Source organism: Bos taurus, chromosome 13 (assembly GCF_002263795.3).
Source record: "Bos taurus isolate L1 Dominette 01449 registration number 42190680 breed Hereford chromosome 13, ARS-UCD2.0, whole genome shotgun sequence".
Taxonomy (NCBI): domain Eukaryota; kingdom Metazoa; phylum Chordata; class Mammalia; order Artiodactyla; family Bovidae; genus Bos; species Bos taurus.
In genome coordinates this window covers 21,112,076-21,130,887 of record NC_037340.1, presented here as the reverse complement: position 1 = coordinate 21,130,887, position 18,812 = coordinate 21,112,076, and the positions used below count along the sequence as shown (strand labels likewise).

Below are 18,812 nucleotides of genomic sequence, written 5' to 3'. Positions count from 1 at the left end.
GGTGCCATTGCCTTGTCTGGCACCCTCCCTAATAAACTGCTGAAAAAGGAAATGCTAACCTTTAGATATGTCGGGGCAGGGGGTCAGGAAACTAAAGAAGAAATGGTGTCATGTTTTAAGTAGAAAAGAAAACTGGTGAAAACTGGACCCATATTTAACTTAGCAAAACTTTGCTTTTCCTTATTTACTTGAGCTACAAAATTTGCATTCAAACAAAGAAAATGCCAATAAAGGAAAACCAGAATTTGCTTCTGTAGGGAAAACAGTACATTGTGACTTAATTTACTATTTAGGAGCTAAGAAAAAGATTTTATTCCGATCCATTTTTTAATATACTGAATTCAGACAGTATCATCTAAAATTTTACAAGATGCAATGGCACCATTTAACAAGAGAAAGGGAGGAAAATTATCTGATAATGTTCTTCAATTAGACCTGATATATAGTTTATTCTAAGTTATAATCAGTATGGGATAATTATTTATATACTGTTAACGAAATAGAACATACCTGCAAAGGACAATGAATAGCTTTATAAATGGCTGCTTTTCTACATCCAAAAGGCTAATTATGACGGATAAGAGTTAGGAGAATGTTATTAATAGTCAGAATGGGTTTACTTTCTGTTGCTTGTTAGTTCCATGATTTGGAGAAGAACTACAAGGTTTTCCTCAGGTTCATCATCTGAAAACAACACCCTCATGGACTTTTTATTCTTAAAATTAAAGAGACAGGGACTTCTCTGGTGGTCCAGTGGCTAAGACTCCCAAGGCAGGTGGCCCTGGTTCGATCCCTGGTTGGGGAACTAGATCTCACATACTACAGCTAAGAGTTCTCCTGTAGCAGCTAGAAGATTCCACAGGCCACACTGAAAGATCCCACATGCCGTGATGAAGATTGACGCTCCCGTGTATTGCAACTCAGACATGGAGTGGCCAAATAAATAAATATTAAAAAAGTAAATGAAACAGTGGTATCTGACCCATAGTAGTCAGAAGCGATGGCCATTTATATTATTAAATTATAATATGTATCCACTAACAACCCGTTTTGCTCCTGTCCTGAGCTCCTATCATGATATAAGATCTTGCTAAATGTTAATCTTAAAGATGATCCTCATTTAAGAACTCCATTTTATTATGTAGAATCAGATGCTGTCTTGCCTATAAGGATAAAGATCACCTATTGATGTAAATGCCATTCTCCCACCATCACTGCACATGATCCAGTTAAATGAACTGCTTCCGCCTGTCCATCTTTGATGCCTACAAGCAACAAAGCAGACTGATAGGCAATTATGGTAAGCATCTGCTAAGCCTTGATACAAATTTTAATGTCTCTTTCAAATGAATAACAATGGGGTTACTTTATGAGATCAGTGGGCTTCCCTGAGAGCTCAGCTGGTAAAGAATCTGCCAGCAATGCAGGAGACCTGAGTTCGATTCCTGGGTTGGGAGGATCCCCTGGAGAAGAGAAAGGCTACCCACTCCAGTATTCTGGCGTAGAGAATTCCCTGGTCTGTATAGTCCATAGGGTCGCAAAGAGTTGGACACGACTGAGTGACTTTCACTTTCACTATGAGATCAGTTACCTGAAATGAGCTCAGAAAACAGTACTCCACAGGACCACTGGTTCCTGTACTTCTGGGATCTTTAAGCCTACAGAGCACTACCTTTGCATCTTCTCCTTCTTTAAAACCACCAGCTGGGAGGGAAAGTGCCCAGGTAGGGTTTTGGCAGAAAACAGATGACGAAGTCCTTTCAGTTCACTAAGGGGGTTTAGTAAAGGGATGTTTTTAAAAAATGAAGGCAAGGCTTAGGCAAAGCCACAGGGGACAGCGCAGTATATCAGGGCAAATAACAGTAGGAAGTTGAAGGGGTGAGAGGAGAGAGCGATTTCCTGAGCTCAGAAATAGAACTGTAGTTGGAGCAGGGCTCTAGGTCAGAAGCTATGTCTTAGAAGGTACAGCCAGACTGCAACAGCACAGGAGGGAGGTGTCCAGGAAAATAATCTCGTTTTCTCTTCTACCCTCTGATCTCTCCCTGTGCATCCCCACAGCTGAATTCAATTAGAAGCCAAAAGGCATGGGAGTCTGTTGATACAGTCCATGAAGGTCAGCATCCCAGGACCAGAGCGTGGGAAGAGAGAGTGGAGAATAGATATGGGGGCAAGCGGAGTACGTGCTGCGGGGAGGGGACCGAATATGCATCATTCGTGGTCTGGACACTGCATACTAATAAACACACCTCCGTTCAACAAAAACTAAGGTCAAACATTTAACTTGATCTGTTAGTGCAGTCAGCGGCTAAAATAAGAACACTGGGTGGTGATCTTCTCCATCTATTATCAGTGTTCATATGTGATTACATTAAAAAGTATGTTTAAATTACTGGACAGTTTCACAATTTTGGTTAACTGAAGAAATAACACACATAGTCTTATCCATGTAAACTTACAACATTCATGTCTTTACCCCAAAACTAATAATTACCATACTAGTTGGTATGCAAAATGTTTCCTACGGTGAAGAGAATATATAAAGGAAATGCAAAGGGAAACTAAACTTGACCATTACTGACGAGGAGGCGATAAGACAGCTGTGTTTGGACTAACAAAATTATTACAGCTGCTAAGTCACAACAGGAATCAAGTCAGTGAGAGCGTGAAGAGAGAGCTTTTTGGAGCCAATGGTAATGGCTTTGTTTGCATAAGTCTATCTGAGACCACTTCCTTAAAGACCCCACTAACTTCACAACCACATCCCCTTGCTGAGTAATACATGGATGCCCAGTTATCTTTAGTTCTTTCATTCTAGACTCTCAAGCTGGAGGCACATAACCTAATACTTCAAATTTTAAAAGACCCAGATCTTTTCAATGGAACAGCACCTAAATTGAACTTGAGGATTTCTATGCAGAGTATATATTTTTTATTCTTAGATCTTTCTGAATTACTCAGACTATTGTACTTAGTCTTAGAAATAGGTTTGTTCAGTTGGATTATATGTGTATTGACTGTACTGATTATTTTTATCTTTTTCCCTGCTATTCTACTCAATAAATTTCTAGTGTGTTTTTATATTGTTTACCTTTGCTTTTTATTTTTTACCGAGAGATTGGAAGTAACAATGAAAGAGAGTCAACTATGTAGGTAGGCTGTTTTAAATTAAAAAAAGAAAAAAACTCTCAATATTCCTGTTGCTTAGGTTAATGTTTATAATAATTTCTGTACTTCTAAATGGATTTCAAAAAAAAAAGGGCGCCAAGCCCTAGCAAAAAAGTACCCATTTTTCTAACTCTGAGGATCATAGAGTTCAACATACCTTCATAGAAAAGTAATAAAATTAGCCACTAAGATTGTTCAGTAGATTTTCTGAACTGTCTGTTATCCTGTTTCCACAATAATTGAAGCCAACTTCTGGAGATTTACATAAATATACAAACAAAACCAATTTGTTTGTACAAATATACAGACAAAAACAGTGTTTCGTTGGCCTAACCCTTAAAAACAAAATATGTGGCGGTTTCAGTAAATTTATTTTGGGGTTGAAATTGACATCTATCTTTCAAAAATAGCTTAAAACTATGCCACAAATGATTGAGATTATTTTTAACTTATTTTTAATTAATTTATTTTAATTGGAGGCTAATTACTTTACAATATTGTGGTAGTTTTTGCCATACAGCGACATGAATCAGCCATGGGTATACATATGTTGGGGATGAGTATTAATTTTAAGGAAATATATACATTAATCTTTATTCATTCAAAAATAATCTCCAGTTCTTACCATTATGTGTTTACTTGTTATTATCAATAATAAAAGGACAAGGTTGAGATATATGGACTATAATAAAACTTGGGTCATTTAATATATGTTTAATTTACAATTTAACTCTGAGGAAGTCATGTCAAGTGTTTGGTAAATATTTTGTATATATACTTGTGATAAAATGCTGTTCCAGGCATTAAAAATCAACCAATGAGCTTGCATAACAGACAGCAAACTCCCATTAGATTATAAGATAGCTACGATGCTCATTTTCTTCTAACAAAGATTTTTCACTCCAAGAATGTAACAAATGGTTTCTATCATTCCTTGAAGGTCTTCCTTTTCCCATAATTTGTCTGTAGGATCCTATAATCTGTAATGGAGAATTAGAGTACCAGAAACAAAACGTTCTAAACAAAGTCTAATATTATACTGGGGGAAAATAGTTGGTCAATAAGTAAAACAAAATTATTAATCTGTTTTAAGATGAGGTCTTTACTTATAAAAACCACACTCTTATATAAAGCAGTACCCATTGCCACTTCCTTTTTGTATTTCAGAATGCACCTTTTCCTTTTGCATGTAAAGCGTTTGTTTAATGATTAAAAAGCAATGAGTGTGCATATAATTATTGCTTGGTACTCTGATACATATAGTTTATTTATAATATCTTTAGTGATCTTCATAATTTACTTCAATCACCCTATTTAAAAATAAGATTTTGAATGCTAATTCTAGAATGTCCTTATGTATTACTTGATGTTTATCAGATTTGTCATACTATATATACTATCATATAAAAATATAATCCACCATCAGAGAGTCTAAATATGCTTACATTAAACATATCTTTGGGATATTTAAATGTGATAAATTTATGATAAATATACCTTGGGATTTTTAAATCCCATCATTTTAGCTTTTGCCTCTTTTTTAAACCTATTTTTAATCTTCCTTTGGGACCATTACTAAAAATGAATGTCCAAGAGAAAAAAACACAGATGGCATTAAGAGGATAACAACATGATTAGAAAGCAATTTCTAGATGATTTCTAGTTGGATATGAACACAAAATTAAAATTGCATAGCGCTAATTTTTTTCAAAGACAAAACTCCATTATTCAGACAAGTTCCATTTTTGTATTTTTTCCTTTTCATTTGAAAAACAAAAAATGATTATATAATTGCCAGCTCTCAGCTCTTTTGTTATGAAATACCACGAAACAGTTATTTCTGGATTGAGGAGAAAGGAGAAAGGAGGAAACGAGATAGGTTCAAGAAACAAAATGAGAGGAACTTTTTAACCACAGAGTAACAGTCACCCAGAGAGATACAAATTAGAATTAGATGCTGTTAGATACATTTTTCAAAATAGTCTAGTGTTATGATAATCCATAAAGTATATGATACAGAATATGGTTAGGGTAGAAAGGAAATTAATAAACTGTTCAGTGTTAAGTTTCCATTGAGGTTTTTGAAAGACCTTATACACATTTATCTATTGAAATAACTGAAACAGACTTTTCCTCCTCCTTTTTCTTTTTTTTTTTAATTTTTAAACTTTACAATATTGTATTGGTTTTGCCAAATATCAAAATGAATCCGCCACAGGTATACATGTGTTCCCCATCCTGAACCCTCCTCACTCCTCCCTCCCCATACCATCCCTCTGGGTTGTCCCAGTGTGGAAACACCCTGCTGCTGCTGCTGCTGCTGCTGCTAAGTCGCTTCAGTCATGTCCGACTCTGTGCGACCCCATAAACAGCAGCCCACCAGGCTCCCCCGTCCCTGGGATTCTCCAGGCAAGAACACTGGAGTGGCTTGTCATTTCCTTCTCCAATGCATGAAAGTGAAAAGTGAAAGTGAAGTCGCTCAGTCGTGTCTGACTCTTCGGGACCCCATGGACTGCAGCCCACCAGGCTCCTCTGTCCATGGGATACTGCAATGGGACTTCAGAAAATAGCAGCTGAGGAGAAGAATACAATGAAGCAGTATCCCCTTGTGGGCATCACATTCAATGATACATTTGACTTGAGGGGAGAGGAGGTGACTTGAGATGGTTTCATTTAATTGGCCCAGTTCTACTGTGAAAGTAAATAACCTCCATCTCCACTACTACCACCCCTGAAAAAAAAAAAACCCATATGTTCTTCCCTATGATATACAGACACAAAACCATACATTAACTCTGGAGGAAAAGAAATTCTAGGTTTAGTTAATGGTAACTCAAACTATATACTGTCTTGCTGAGTTAAAAACATGCAAATTATCTGAAAGTGATGCGGTGGTTAGCTGCTGGCCAGAGGTATATACATTGCAAATATGATCAGAGAAAATACTATTCATACTTTCTTATTTAATGCCTTCTGCCAGTGAAATAATTTGTATCTGCCATTTCTTACACGGATTTTATGATGGAAGACTAGAGCTATGTGCTCAGGTTCCTGTACACTCCAGGACTGGAACACTGAGATCTCAGTGATCCCTTCAGGGATACTGTGGAGTATCAAACTCAATTTTTAAGTGTTATTTATTTTTGCATCTTTGTCAAAATGTATGGTGAGAGCTGGAGAAAGCTTGTATGGTGGATAGACTTATTTTACAGGATTCTTACAGGGATCAAAGAGATGTGCTTGTTAAATTTGAACTACTTCATTTCAGCTAGTTCTAATCAAGACTATACAGAGATGACTACATCCTGCCAGCATTCTACAGACAAATGAGCACATGAGTTTCAACCATCTATGTACCACTGAAGTCTATTTGGTGATGTGATAGAAGTTTTTGTAAAATAAAAGCACAGTGCTGTGCTGTGCTGAGTCGTGTCCAACTCTTTGTGACCCCATGAACTGTAGCCTGCCAGGCTCCTTTGTCCACGGGAAGTCTTCAGGCAAGAATTACTGCTGCCACGCCCTCCTCCAGGGGATCTTCCCAACCCAGGGATCAAACTCATGTCTGCCTCATTGCAGGCAGATTCTTTACCATCTGAGCCACCAGGGAAGCCCAAGAATACTGGAGTGGGTAGTCTATCCCTTCTCCAGGGGATCTTTCTGAACCAGGAATCAAACTGGGGTCTCCTGCATTGCAGGCAGATTCTTCACCAGCCGAGCTACCAGGGAAGCCCAAAAAGTACAGTATGAAGACTAAATTTTTTTCTTTGCTACACATTTTTTTTTTTTTAAGGAGAACAATGTTACACATTTTTGACACTGTATTCATTTCTATATTTGAACTTCTGGACCATTTCTCCCCTTGACTTCCTAACTTTTACTTTGTGTATGGTTGTACTCTGTACGAGTTTGGAATGATTTTTTTTTTTCCTACCTAGATAAAGCAAAGTTTAAGAATTTAGTTTTCATGAGGCTTCAGTAAAGAAGAATAAATAATAATAATTTAAAAAACCCTACCCTTCCTGTTACTCTGGTCATCCTCATGACAAAAAGGAAGTTAAACTGTTTGCTGACATGTCTCTTATGGTTTGAGCCTGGGCTTCCTTTTCTAGGACTCCTGCCAAACACTCAGCTTCCACAGACAATCTTTTGTGGGAGGTGACCTCTTTGGAATCTAAGAGCAAAGGCTAAAAAAAAATGCCATAATAATTGCAAACAAACCCTAGTTCTGGTGAAGGATTGTTTGGTTCACATTCCTGAAGTAGCTGGAAATATACTTTCTGGAGAGTTTAGTAGAATATTAGTTCTCTTCTCTTGAAAACAACTCTTCTAGACACTCAAGTTCCAGTTTACTGTACCACCAATTTCCAAGTTAAAAAGGGTTAGGGTAAACTTTCACTCTTCCTTCTTTATTATCCATCATTCATATTTGATTAATTAGTTCTAAAATTTCTTTTCTAAGATGAATTTTCTGCTACTCCCTTAATGCAGTATCACTTGACTTTTAGATGAATGGTGTACCTGTACCTTTTTTTTTTTTTTCCGTGTACCTGGCTTTTGCTTTACAATGTTATGCTGATTTCTGCCATACAACAACATGAATCAGTCATAATTATATATAGATCCCCTCTCTGTTGGGCCTCTCTCCCCTCCCCCATCTCACCCACATAACTTGCATGATTAATTTCAGTCTCTTTAAGTATTCTCTCCATTATCATTTTCACCTAACTTCTTGTCCTGTGGCTTTTACACACTTCACATATTTTCATGATCCATGCAAAGAAATCAATAGAAGGAAAAGTGTCCTTTGGCATATAGGACTAATCCATTGCCTTTGTTTAAACATTTAGTGTATAGATCCTTGATATTCCTTTTGTTGACTAAAACTTGCTTTAGGACTAAGTTTTTTTGCCTTCTCTCCTGCATTCTTCCATCTGTTAGTGATGTGGTCTTTCTCATACCAAGTGGTTTCTCTCTGGGAAAGTGATCTCAAATTTGTTTTGGAGATTTTATCTTGGCATACCAGTATTATGACTTCACCCCATGTGCCTACCTTGGCATGTAGCTGGTATGTTTGCTGATTCATTTCCTATTTATGGAAAGGAAATGGGACATTAACCTTCTGAAAACAGAATTTTGACCATATGACTAATGTGGTTATAAACCATCAATGACTCCCCTTTGACTCTGGATCTGGAACTAGGTTGACCTGATATCCAGTTTTGTCACCACTAGCACAGAGGCAAGCTCCTGAACCTCCTTAGGAATAAGTTACTTTATCTGCTAACAATTGATATATTCAGTTTCACTTTTGTGTTTAGAAGTAAACTTTTTCTACACTTTCTCTGCTTTGCCCTTATTCAATAGCAGAAGACACAGGAGATTCAGGTTCGATCCCTGGGTCAGGAAGAGTCCTTGGAGGAGAAAATAGCAACTCAATCCAGAATTCTTGCCTGGAAACATCCTATGGACAGAGGAGCCTGGTGGGCTACAATCCACTGGGTAGCAAAGAATCAGACATAGCAACTGAGCACGCACATACTCATAAAGTAAACTAAGTAGGATGGTTTTTCTACTTCTATTGTTTTTAGAGGTAATAGCTAATAAATTCATAGAAGGGCTTACCAACTTCTTGAATCACCGTTGTGTTGCACATCTACACTTTTCATTTGGGATAAAGTTTTCTCTTTGTTTAAATACTTACCAAGGAATTATTTGTTTTATTTGTTTGTTTTTGATTGCACTGGGTTTTCATTGTTTTGCATCGGCTTTCCTCTAGTTGCAGAGAGTGGGGGCTACTCTGTAGTTGCAGTGCGCAGGCTTGTCATTGCAGCGGCTTCCCTTTTGAGCACAGGCTCTGGAAGCACAGGCTTCAGCAGTTGGGGCGCATGGGCTTAGCTGCCTCAAGGCATGTGCTATCTTGCCAGACCAGGGATTGAACCCTTGCCCCTTGTATTGGCAGGCAGATTCTTAACCACTGGATCACCAGAGAAAACTTCTCTTTTATTAGAAAGCCTATGGATAATCAATATCCCTCTGACCATATCTTTATTTCACTCAGGCTTTATTTTTTTTCCCATAACTATATTTTATTATTATTATATATATTTTTTTACCAGAGCATGAAACGTCAATTTGACAATTATGTTCCCTCAGTATTTTCCCTCTGTTGTCATGTGGTGTCCTGAGACAAGTCCATGGTCAGTTTAATTGCTAAAACTTTATAAGTACTGTGTATCTTTTCTTCCAAATGCTTTAAAAATAGTCTCTTTTCCCTAAAATCCTGCAATTTTTCTATGACACATTAAGCGGTGGATTTGGGGTTTTTTGTTTTGTTTTTCCTTTGTGTGCTACATTTGAAGTCATAATTTTACTCAAATCAAAAATATTCGCAGCACCTTTTTTCTTTCAATATTGCTTTCCTAATATTCTATTTTTTTTTAAATGTTTCTAGAAATCACAACACTCTACAGATCACTCCCTTCTGTGCCCTTATCTGTGAAGAACCACTATGGATGACATCCTTATCTGTGGTCCTTGGTTGGCTTTCTGTCGGGTTCAGCCAAAGGGAGACAGAAGCTGGAGTTGGAAGGGTGGGAGAATGGAGAATTCAGATATATTTTATCTGTTTGTTTCCTCCAGTTTCTCTGACAGGCAGCTACTTCCTCAACTGCTATGAGGTCCTTTCCCCACGGTTCCAGCTCTGACTGGGCACTGGGCATCCATGTCCGCTCCATGTAGTCTTTCTACTGCTGCTAGTCTCCAGGAGTCTCACCATCCCTTGTCATTCCTTACACCTTGCCAATGCCTTCACTAAAGTAAGTATTCTTGGAAGTTTGTTATTTTAGCCATCTCGATTTGTCTTTTCTGATAGGCTCCTAATACCACTATACAATTATGAAGGGTAGTCATAATTCTAAATGATCTAATTCTAAATCCATTTAGATCTAATTCTAAATCCATTCTTCCTTTTCTTATACCTCACACTATTTCATATACTTGACCTTCAATAAATGATTAAGTTTTATATATTGTGATACATTACCATAAAAACAAACAAAAATATAGGCAAAATACTTGTCAGTATGGATACACAGTTGTTCCCTAGCGTGATTTGTCCTAGTGAAAAAAAAAATAACATAAAAAGAATATATTACACATCATCTATCAACATATATCTTTTTATGTATATAACTTGTATCCCTCCATAACCAATAGGAAAAGACAACACATTATAATTTACATTGTTACAGAGAAAATTCTTATTTTTTTTAGTTCCAAAAAATGGAAAAGAATAATATACATAAAGCCTCATTTTCTATGTTGAAGTCTTCATTCAAAGTAACACATTCTCATTCTGACACTCTAACAAGAGAACAGTACTTTTCAGTTTTATCTACAAAATGAAAAAAAAAGTAATTATTAGAAAATATTCTTATTCCAAACTTAGAATTCCCCACATACACTCCGAAGCATGCTACTTTAGTCCTCTACATTTTCAGATACTGGTGACACTAAAACACAAGTTTTGCTATGAAATGATCTTATATGTTTTCATTCTGAATCCTCAGGCAATAAATTCAAAAGGGATAAATTTCTCTTAATACCAAATACCTGTTCTCTCCTTTTATTTATTATTATTATTTTTTTTTTTTTGCTGCACCTGCGGTATTTACTGCACTATATTTGTGTGGTCAGTCATGGCACACAGAGGGAATGAAAAGGCAAGAAGTTCAACACTATCATATTCTGCATAAAGTTATTTTTTCCATATTGTGTGTTGCTTTTTCTAGTGTTCATATGTCTGACTCACAATTCCTTCATGTTTCAATACACAGTAAATAGAAGGATAATATGGCCTTATAGATTTATAGCTTATATAAGATCTAGCCACTGATCATGAATAGAGGTCATTTAATCCTAAACTTAAAGACATAAACAAGTTCCATTACCTCTTTCTTCCTCCTGGTGCAACAAGGAAAATAAACAAAGTCTTTCTCTGAAGAATACAAAGGGATGCCCTACATCTCAGAGTTACAGATGGACAGCAGATTAAGGCAATCACACACATAAACCAGGGCTTTCAGAGGATAAGAAAAGTCCCACGGAGGTTTCAAAATTAAAATGCACTGAACTACTCAGATGTGTCAACATTTCACTAGGAAGAGGGACAAGTTCAGAAAGTTCTACCTCATTTGGTAGATTCTGCTTCTGTAAGGCAGAGATCAGACACCTAGCAACAGCACAAAGGAGTGTACTCTTGACATAGTTAAGCTCATGCTGGCTGAGCAGGAAGAAAAGCTATGTATGATCAGGGCAGAGCTGGAAGGCCTGCAGTTCCAGTGCCACTAGGGAGCCTGCTTTGGGAAATGGTGAAATTCCGTCAGAGGAATGCCTTTTTGCCAGCATTCTTTGAAGCTCAGGTCTCAGCACCTCTCTCCCATTCAGGGGACTGCACTGGACACATGCAGACACATCAACCTTGGCAAAGAAAGAACGGGTGTCACTTCCGACCCACGACTACCTCGTTAAAGCACCGGTGTGCATAGGCTAGGAAAAGTGAGGAAGTAAAAACTATGTCGATGAAGAGGAAACATTTTCTGACGTAGCTATTTTAGGGCTGGTGAAGCACTGAGCTTTTTCAAGACCCTGATCTTCACAATATAGACAGCTATCTCTTGTTCTGTCTTTTAAAGCCAGTCCTTTGGCACGGTAGATCCTGCCCCAGAAATAACCCACCACTTTTCTTCTAGGAGAAGAGAAATATCTACTTAACAGTCAGGTCAGACCAGAGACTTTGGAAAATATCTGGATCACAAATCTCTGTCAGCAATGACGAGTGAACAAAATCTGGGCCATGTGCTTCTTTGGAGGGCACCCTTTTGGGAAGAGTCCACACCACAGGTCATTCAGAAGGCAGTTGCATCAGATTGTCAAAGCAATGCTGTAGTCAGCTGTGAAAGTTTACAGGCTGGCAGGTGGGTGGGGGGTCTAAAAACAACTGGGCAATTAAGTGGCCCAGCACTTCACAAGGCTTGCTTTCTGGGAAAGGGTCAGAGAGGGAAAATGAGGTATTACTGGGCTTTTGATTTTCATGATTCTCTGGGCAAATGTGATCAGAGGAGAATGGAGCTCGAGGAGGGAGGTAGGGAGGGAGGCTTGGTAAGAGAGGTTATTTGTTTCATCGTCAGTTGCATTCCTGGCCTGCCTGGCCTGTCTGACTCGGCACAAGGCAGAAAGTGTGTAATGCTTTCTGACAACGGGGGAGGAAAACTCAGAGACAGGCACATCTTATCGCGGAGCTGCTGGTAAAAGCAGCCAGTTGGCTCTGCCTTTTACTGTAAAAGGTGTTATTCTTTTTAAAACATTGCAACCATTTCAAAGATCTTTTTGGAAAAAAATGCATTTCTGAGCTACAAGAGCAGTTCTTGTTAAAATAAAAATGCAGAAACTAAAATATGAAACTGTCCTTTTCTCCAGAGCCAGTCTCCTTCTACAGAGGTCACTGACAGCCCTGAATGTGCTCATGCTCATGCTGCTATAAGCATTTGTTTTGTATTTTCACATACTTTCTGCCCGCCCTCCCTCACACAGGATTTTAATACACATATTATTGTGGAATCTGCACATTTTTACCTAACAACAAAGATACTTTTCTGTCAGGATTTATATTTAATTTAAAAATTGTTTTCAAAATAGTACTGGCAAAATACCCAACTCAACACACTTATCTATATTTTTTGTTAATATGACAGTGGGCTAGAGTCCTAGGATTGAGATGGCTGAGTTTAAGAATTCAGTTCAGTTCAGTCACTCAGTCATGTCCGACTCTTTGCAACGCCATGAATTGCAGCACGCCAGGCCTCCCTGTCCATCACCAACTCCTGGAGTTCATTCAAACTAATGTCCATCAAGTCGGTGATGCCATCCAGCCATCTCATCCTCTGTTGTCCCCTTCTCCTCCTGCTCCCAATCCCTCCCAGCATCAGGGTCTTTTCCAATGAGTCAACTCTTCGCATGAGGTGGCCAAAGTATTGGAGTTTCAGCTTTAGCATCAGTCCTTCCAAAGAATACCCAGGACTGATCTCCTTTAGAAGAATATGGATATTAAAAATCTTGAATGGATATTGCCATTTTGTCTTTTCTACAAGTTTCTTTTCCTAAATGTTGTATGTATAATTTCCTAAATATACAAGTTATATTCCCATAATCTGTATAAAATAGGGTAAATATTTCTACCTTCTAGTAGATATTAGTTGTAGAAGGCAATGACACCCCACTCCAGTACTCTTGCCTGGAAAATCCCATGGATGGAGGAGCCTGGTGGGCTGCAGTCCATGGGGTCGCTAAGAGTCGGACACGACTGAGCGACTTCACTTTCACTTTGATATATTGGAGAAGGAAATGGCAAACCACTCCAGTGTTCTTGCCTGGAGAATCCCGGAGACGGGGGAGCCTAGTGGGCTGCCATCTATGGGGTCACACAGAGTCAGACACAACTGAAATGACTTAGCAGCAGCAGTAGATATTAGTAGATAGTAGTAGTACTATCTTCTAGTACTATCGAGTAGTACTATCTACTATCTATCTAGTACTATCTACTAAAATGGTAGATATTACTAATTTTTTTTTGTCAATTTGATAGGTTAAATCAAAGTTTAAAAGGTTTAACTTTGTACTTTTTTATTAATGAGTGTTGAGTTTTTTCTGGTATGTGTTGAACATTTATATTCCTTTTTCTATGAATAATCTTTGTCTATCATTTATTGCATAATATGTATTGCTCTGAGGGGATACTACATATATTATAGCTAATCTCCATCTATGGTGTTTACTGCATATCTTTCTTGTGGCCTGCTATTGTATCTTTCACCATTACTGCAGTTTTATTTTTGTTTAGGAACCATCCATGCGGTCAAATTTCCAAACCTGTTCATCTTTTCTCTTATGGTTGTTGCTGCTGCTGCTGCTAAGTCACTTCAGTCGTGTCCGACTCTGTGTGACCCCATAGACGGCAGCCCACCAGGCTTCCCCGTCCCTGGGATGCTCCAGGCAAGAACACTGGAGTGGGTTGCCATTTCCTTCTCCAACGCATGAAAGTGAAGAGTGAAAGTGAAGTCGCTCAGTCATGTCCAACTCCCAGCAACCCCATGGGCTGCAGCCTACCAGGCTCCTCTGTCCATGGGATTTTCCAGACAAGAGTACTGGAGTGGGGTGCCATTGCCTTCTCCACTTACGGTTGCTAGTAAGCTTATAAATGACGTCCGTTCTTCAAGATTTTAAAATATTCTCTCATTGTATATTTTCTTTAATTATAAGTTTTCCCTATTTATACCTTTAACAAATCTTGGATTAGTTCATTTTACCCAGATTAGTTTCTGGCTATAATGTCAATAACAATTAATATTTTAAAATAAATGGCTAACCAATAGTCCTAACACCAATTATTACATAGTCCAACCCATCTACCCTCATCAACTTGAAATGCCACTGGCTTTATATTAATTCCATATAGCTATATCAACCTACTAGTAGACTCTTCGTTCTGTCCCAATAGTCTGTTTTGTGGTTTCTGTCCCTTCTCCACAATATTTATTACCAAGAACCTATAGCAAGCTTTAATATCAAGTGCAACAAATAGAAATCCCTCATTTTGTCTTTAAATATTATATTTCTTTTTCTAGTGAACATTAAGATCCATTGGTCTACTTCAGAAACAAACAAAATCTAAAACACTAAAAGTGTCCTTTGTTAATTATCATTTTTATATTATTGAATATTGCTAATTCCAGAAAGTAAGTTTGTTTTCTTTTCTTATCCATTTGATTAGGTCTTTGAGTATCCTTCATTTGTGCATGCAGTTCTCTTTATGTGGGTGTTCATCATTTGAGTGTAGGCCTGTATATATTATAATAACACTATTTCAGAATGGAGCTCTTTTTCTAATTATCTTGTCTAATTATTGTTCTTACTGGTGAAAAGGAAATTTAATTAGTCTTGCATTTTTATCGTGTATCTATCTACCTTGCTGAGCCCTTTTTATTATTCTAATAGTGCCACAGTTAATTTGCTTGACTTTCCTAGGCTGTGAGTATCTGCAATAATATTTGTGTTTCTTCTTTTTTAATATGTTTAATTTTTACTTCTTTTTGCTTGTTCCTTCACTCAAACCTCTTGAGCAAATAGAATAATCTCAGACTCACCCCCCCCTTTTTTTTTCTTATTCCTGGCTTTAAGGGAAAATACTTTCAGTTTTTAAAATAGATATACACATTTAAGTTTTTGGAGGAGAGGAACAACATCTTTGACATAAAATTTCTACTATGTCATTTAATCTAATCAACTTTAATATCTCTGTTTGGGCCTATTTTGGTGATTTATATTTTCCCATCAAGTGGTCTCTTCATGTGTTATTAATAGATATGAAAAGAAAAGCAACTGCATGGCCTTAAGCTTGCTACACAGAAAACATCTGAATGCTCTTTTTAAATTGACTTCTTGAAATTTTGAAATAATTTTCATTTACAAAGCATTCAAATGTTATTATAAATATATTTGTTAGTCCTTAGCACTTCAGTACTCTGTTTGGAAAAAAAAAAAAAAGAGGCCATGATCTTAAATTTTGATAATTTGTTCTATTTTCCACCAGTAAAGAATTGTTGTTGGTTGCTATGGAGATGATTTCAATGATGTTAAATAAGAAACTGGCAAACAGATTACCAGTGCTTCCCACTTAGATATGTTTTAAAAGTGTTCTTAAGTAAATAAAACAATTATGAATTATATATATACAGCAATACAGAAGGTCTTTTCAATTCATAGCTCCATCATGGCAGAGAATGTTGGTTTCTTAGTGAATGCTCATTTCCCCTTCTCTTCAGAAAAAAATGAGGTAATTTATTCAAAGTCATGGAGTTAGTCAATGGTGAATGGAGTTCATACCCAAGCCCAGGTTGACCTCATTTTAGGGTCAAATTCCTGCCCTCTTTTGTACACTTCCTACAGGATATGGCTCATATGCATGTGGGTTCATGGAAATAGAGAGGAGTTTCTACAAGTTGGGACATAAAAAATTAAACTGGAGTTTTTCAGATAGTCACAGTGAGAAAGTGAAAAATGGGCAGAAAGGAACAACACGAAAACTTGTAAGAATAGAAGTGCACAGTGTGTTAAAGAACAGAAAACATGCAAATAAAACTTAGTTTTATAATTCCTTCAGGCATTTGAGTCAAATCTATACTCAATGAATCTGGCAATTATAGAATCATGAGTCACCAAGGCTTTCCTGGTCTTCCAGTGGCCAAGACTCTGTGCTCCCAGTGTTAGGGGCCCAGGTTTGATCCCTGGTCAGGCAACTAGATCCCACATAGAACAGTTAAAGATCCCACATGCTGAGACTCAGTGCAGTCAAATAAATTAATTAACTAATTAGAATAAAAATTTAAAAAAGACTCACGAGTCACCTAGTCAAATATCCAAAGAGGCAACATATCACAATGGTTGATAACTTAGGAGTAGAGACACTGGCCAGAAGACTATGGTTTAAGTCTTAACTCTATCACTTTCTTGGCCTTTGTCTTTAGGAAAATTACTCAATTTCATGGTCTCTTCTTACCTGCAAAATTAGACACCGTATCATCTACCCTATAGGTTCATGTGAAGGCCAAAGTCATGTCAGACACTTAAGAGGTATCTGACGTGTGACAGTAAGACACCTGATTTGTAACATTTGAATCAAATGAAAGAAAAGCCATATGATAATTCTAGCAACTATGACTATATATTCTCATTTTCCTTTAGCCTGCCCCAGGCAACACTTGTCCCACATCTGGTAGAAGGGACACCCCTTAACTGTTCTACATTCCAATTGTAGTCTGTTGTGTGAATGTACCATTGTTTATTCTGCCACACTCCTGTATGTCGGCATTTCGGTTGTTTCCAGTATTTTGAAATTATAAAAAATGCTTACAGTGAATAACTTTATGGACGTGCATTATCATAGTGCTGGAATTGCACCAAGAGTATAAATTCTAGAAGTGGAATTCTTAGGTTCAAGAAGTAAATGCATATGTAGTTTTGCTATATACTACCAAATTCATTTCTATAAAAATTATACTGATTTGCATTTCCCCTAGCAAAGTGCTTGTTTCTTCACTTTCTTACCAACAGAACATGTTCCTCATTAGAGAGGCAGAGAATAGCATCTTAGTATGGTTTTATCTTTATCTCATGAATGAAGTTGAGATTTCTTCATATATTTAAGCATAATTTTGCATATTTTTTAACTAATCATGGTCTATTTTTAATATGATGTTTAGGCTTTGGCCATATTTTAAAATATTTAAGTATTAGGCAAATTTTCATTTTCCTGAGATATATGATACAAACATTTTCTCTCAGATTGACAGGTGTCTTCTGATGTTGCATATGGTACTTTTTTATAACATGCAAAATATTCCTTCTAACCACATTTGTACGTAGTCAAATTTATCAGTATTGTATTTTACTGTATTTGGACCTGTTTTTTTCTTATATCCAGATTATAGAGAAATTCACCATGTATGTAACTGGTTTAAAAAATCACCCTAGTATATGCATGGTTTCACTTTGAATTCTGATCTACCTGAAGTTTATTTTTATTTGTGTATGGTGTGAGGTATAGTTTTAATTTTTATCTGTTTTCCAAATAGCTAAGAAGTTGCCCCAACACTGATTCAAAGTCCATCCTGTTCTGAGACTGAGATGCTGTCATTAATATTTACTAAGTTTTCATACGCAGTTAAATGTATTTCTAGACTTTTTATTCTGTTAGTCTAAAATGTCTATAAAGTCTACTCTATTTGCTGTACTCAGTTCAGTTCAGTCGCTCAGTCGTGTCCGACTCTTTGCAACCCCATGAATCGCAGCACGCCAGGCCTCCCTGCCCATCACCAACTCCCGGAGTTCAATCAGACTCACATCCATCGAGTCAGTGAGGCCATCCAGCCATCTCATCCTCTGTCGTCCCCTTCTCCTCCTGCTCCCAATCCCTCCCAGCATCAGAGTCTTTTCCAATGAGTCAACTCTTTGCATGAGGTGGCCAAAGTACTGGAGTTTCAGCTTTAGCATCATTCCTTCCAAAGAAATCCCAGGGCTGATCTCCTTCAGAATGGACTGGTTGGATCTCCTTGCAGTCCAAGGGACTCACAAGAGTCTTCTCCAACACCACAGTTCAAAAGCATCAATTCTTCGGCACTCAGCTTTCTTCACCTCTCATCATATCCATACATGACCACAGGAAAAACCATAGCCTTGACTAGACGGACCTCTGTTGGCAAAGTAATGTCTCTGCTTTTGAATATGCTATCTAGGTTGGTCATAACTTTCCTTCCAAGGAGTAAGCGTCTTTTAATTTCATGGCTGCAGTCACCATCTGCAGTGATTTTGGAGCCCAGAAAAATACAGTCTGACACTGTTTCCACTGTTTCCCCATCTATTTCCCATGAAGTGATGGGACCAGATGCCATGATCTTCGTCTTCTGAACTACCCTGCTTTAATAGTAAGGACTTTACTATCTTTGTACTAGTCGGTGTACTCAGCTTCTAGTAGCTTTTTTCAACAGTTAACTAGCTGTTAACTAGTTTTATTTTCCCATATGAACTTTATTATC

General features: G+C 37.4%; 1 protein-coding gene across 3 annotated transcripts in view; it reads right to left on the bottom strand.

Annotated features, from left to right (window-relative positions):
- The window catches only part of MALRD1 (MAM and LDL receptor class A domain containing 1), a 554,066-nt gene that overhangs the window by 71,347 nt on the left and 463,907 nt on the right, over positions 1-18,812 (bottom strand). The window contains exon 38 of one of the 3 annotated variants that reach the window (XM_015474019.3): positions 10,054-10,558. The exons of the other annotated variants lie outside the window; for them this stretch is intronic. Coding sequence (XP_015329505.1) covers positions 10,555-10,558 — 4 coding nt within the window. The 3' untranslated portion in view covers positions 10,054-10,554. Of the gene's footprint in view, positions 1-10,053; positions 10,559-18,812 lie in introns of those variants that run through there. 3 annotated transcript variants of the gene reach the window in all.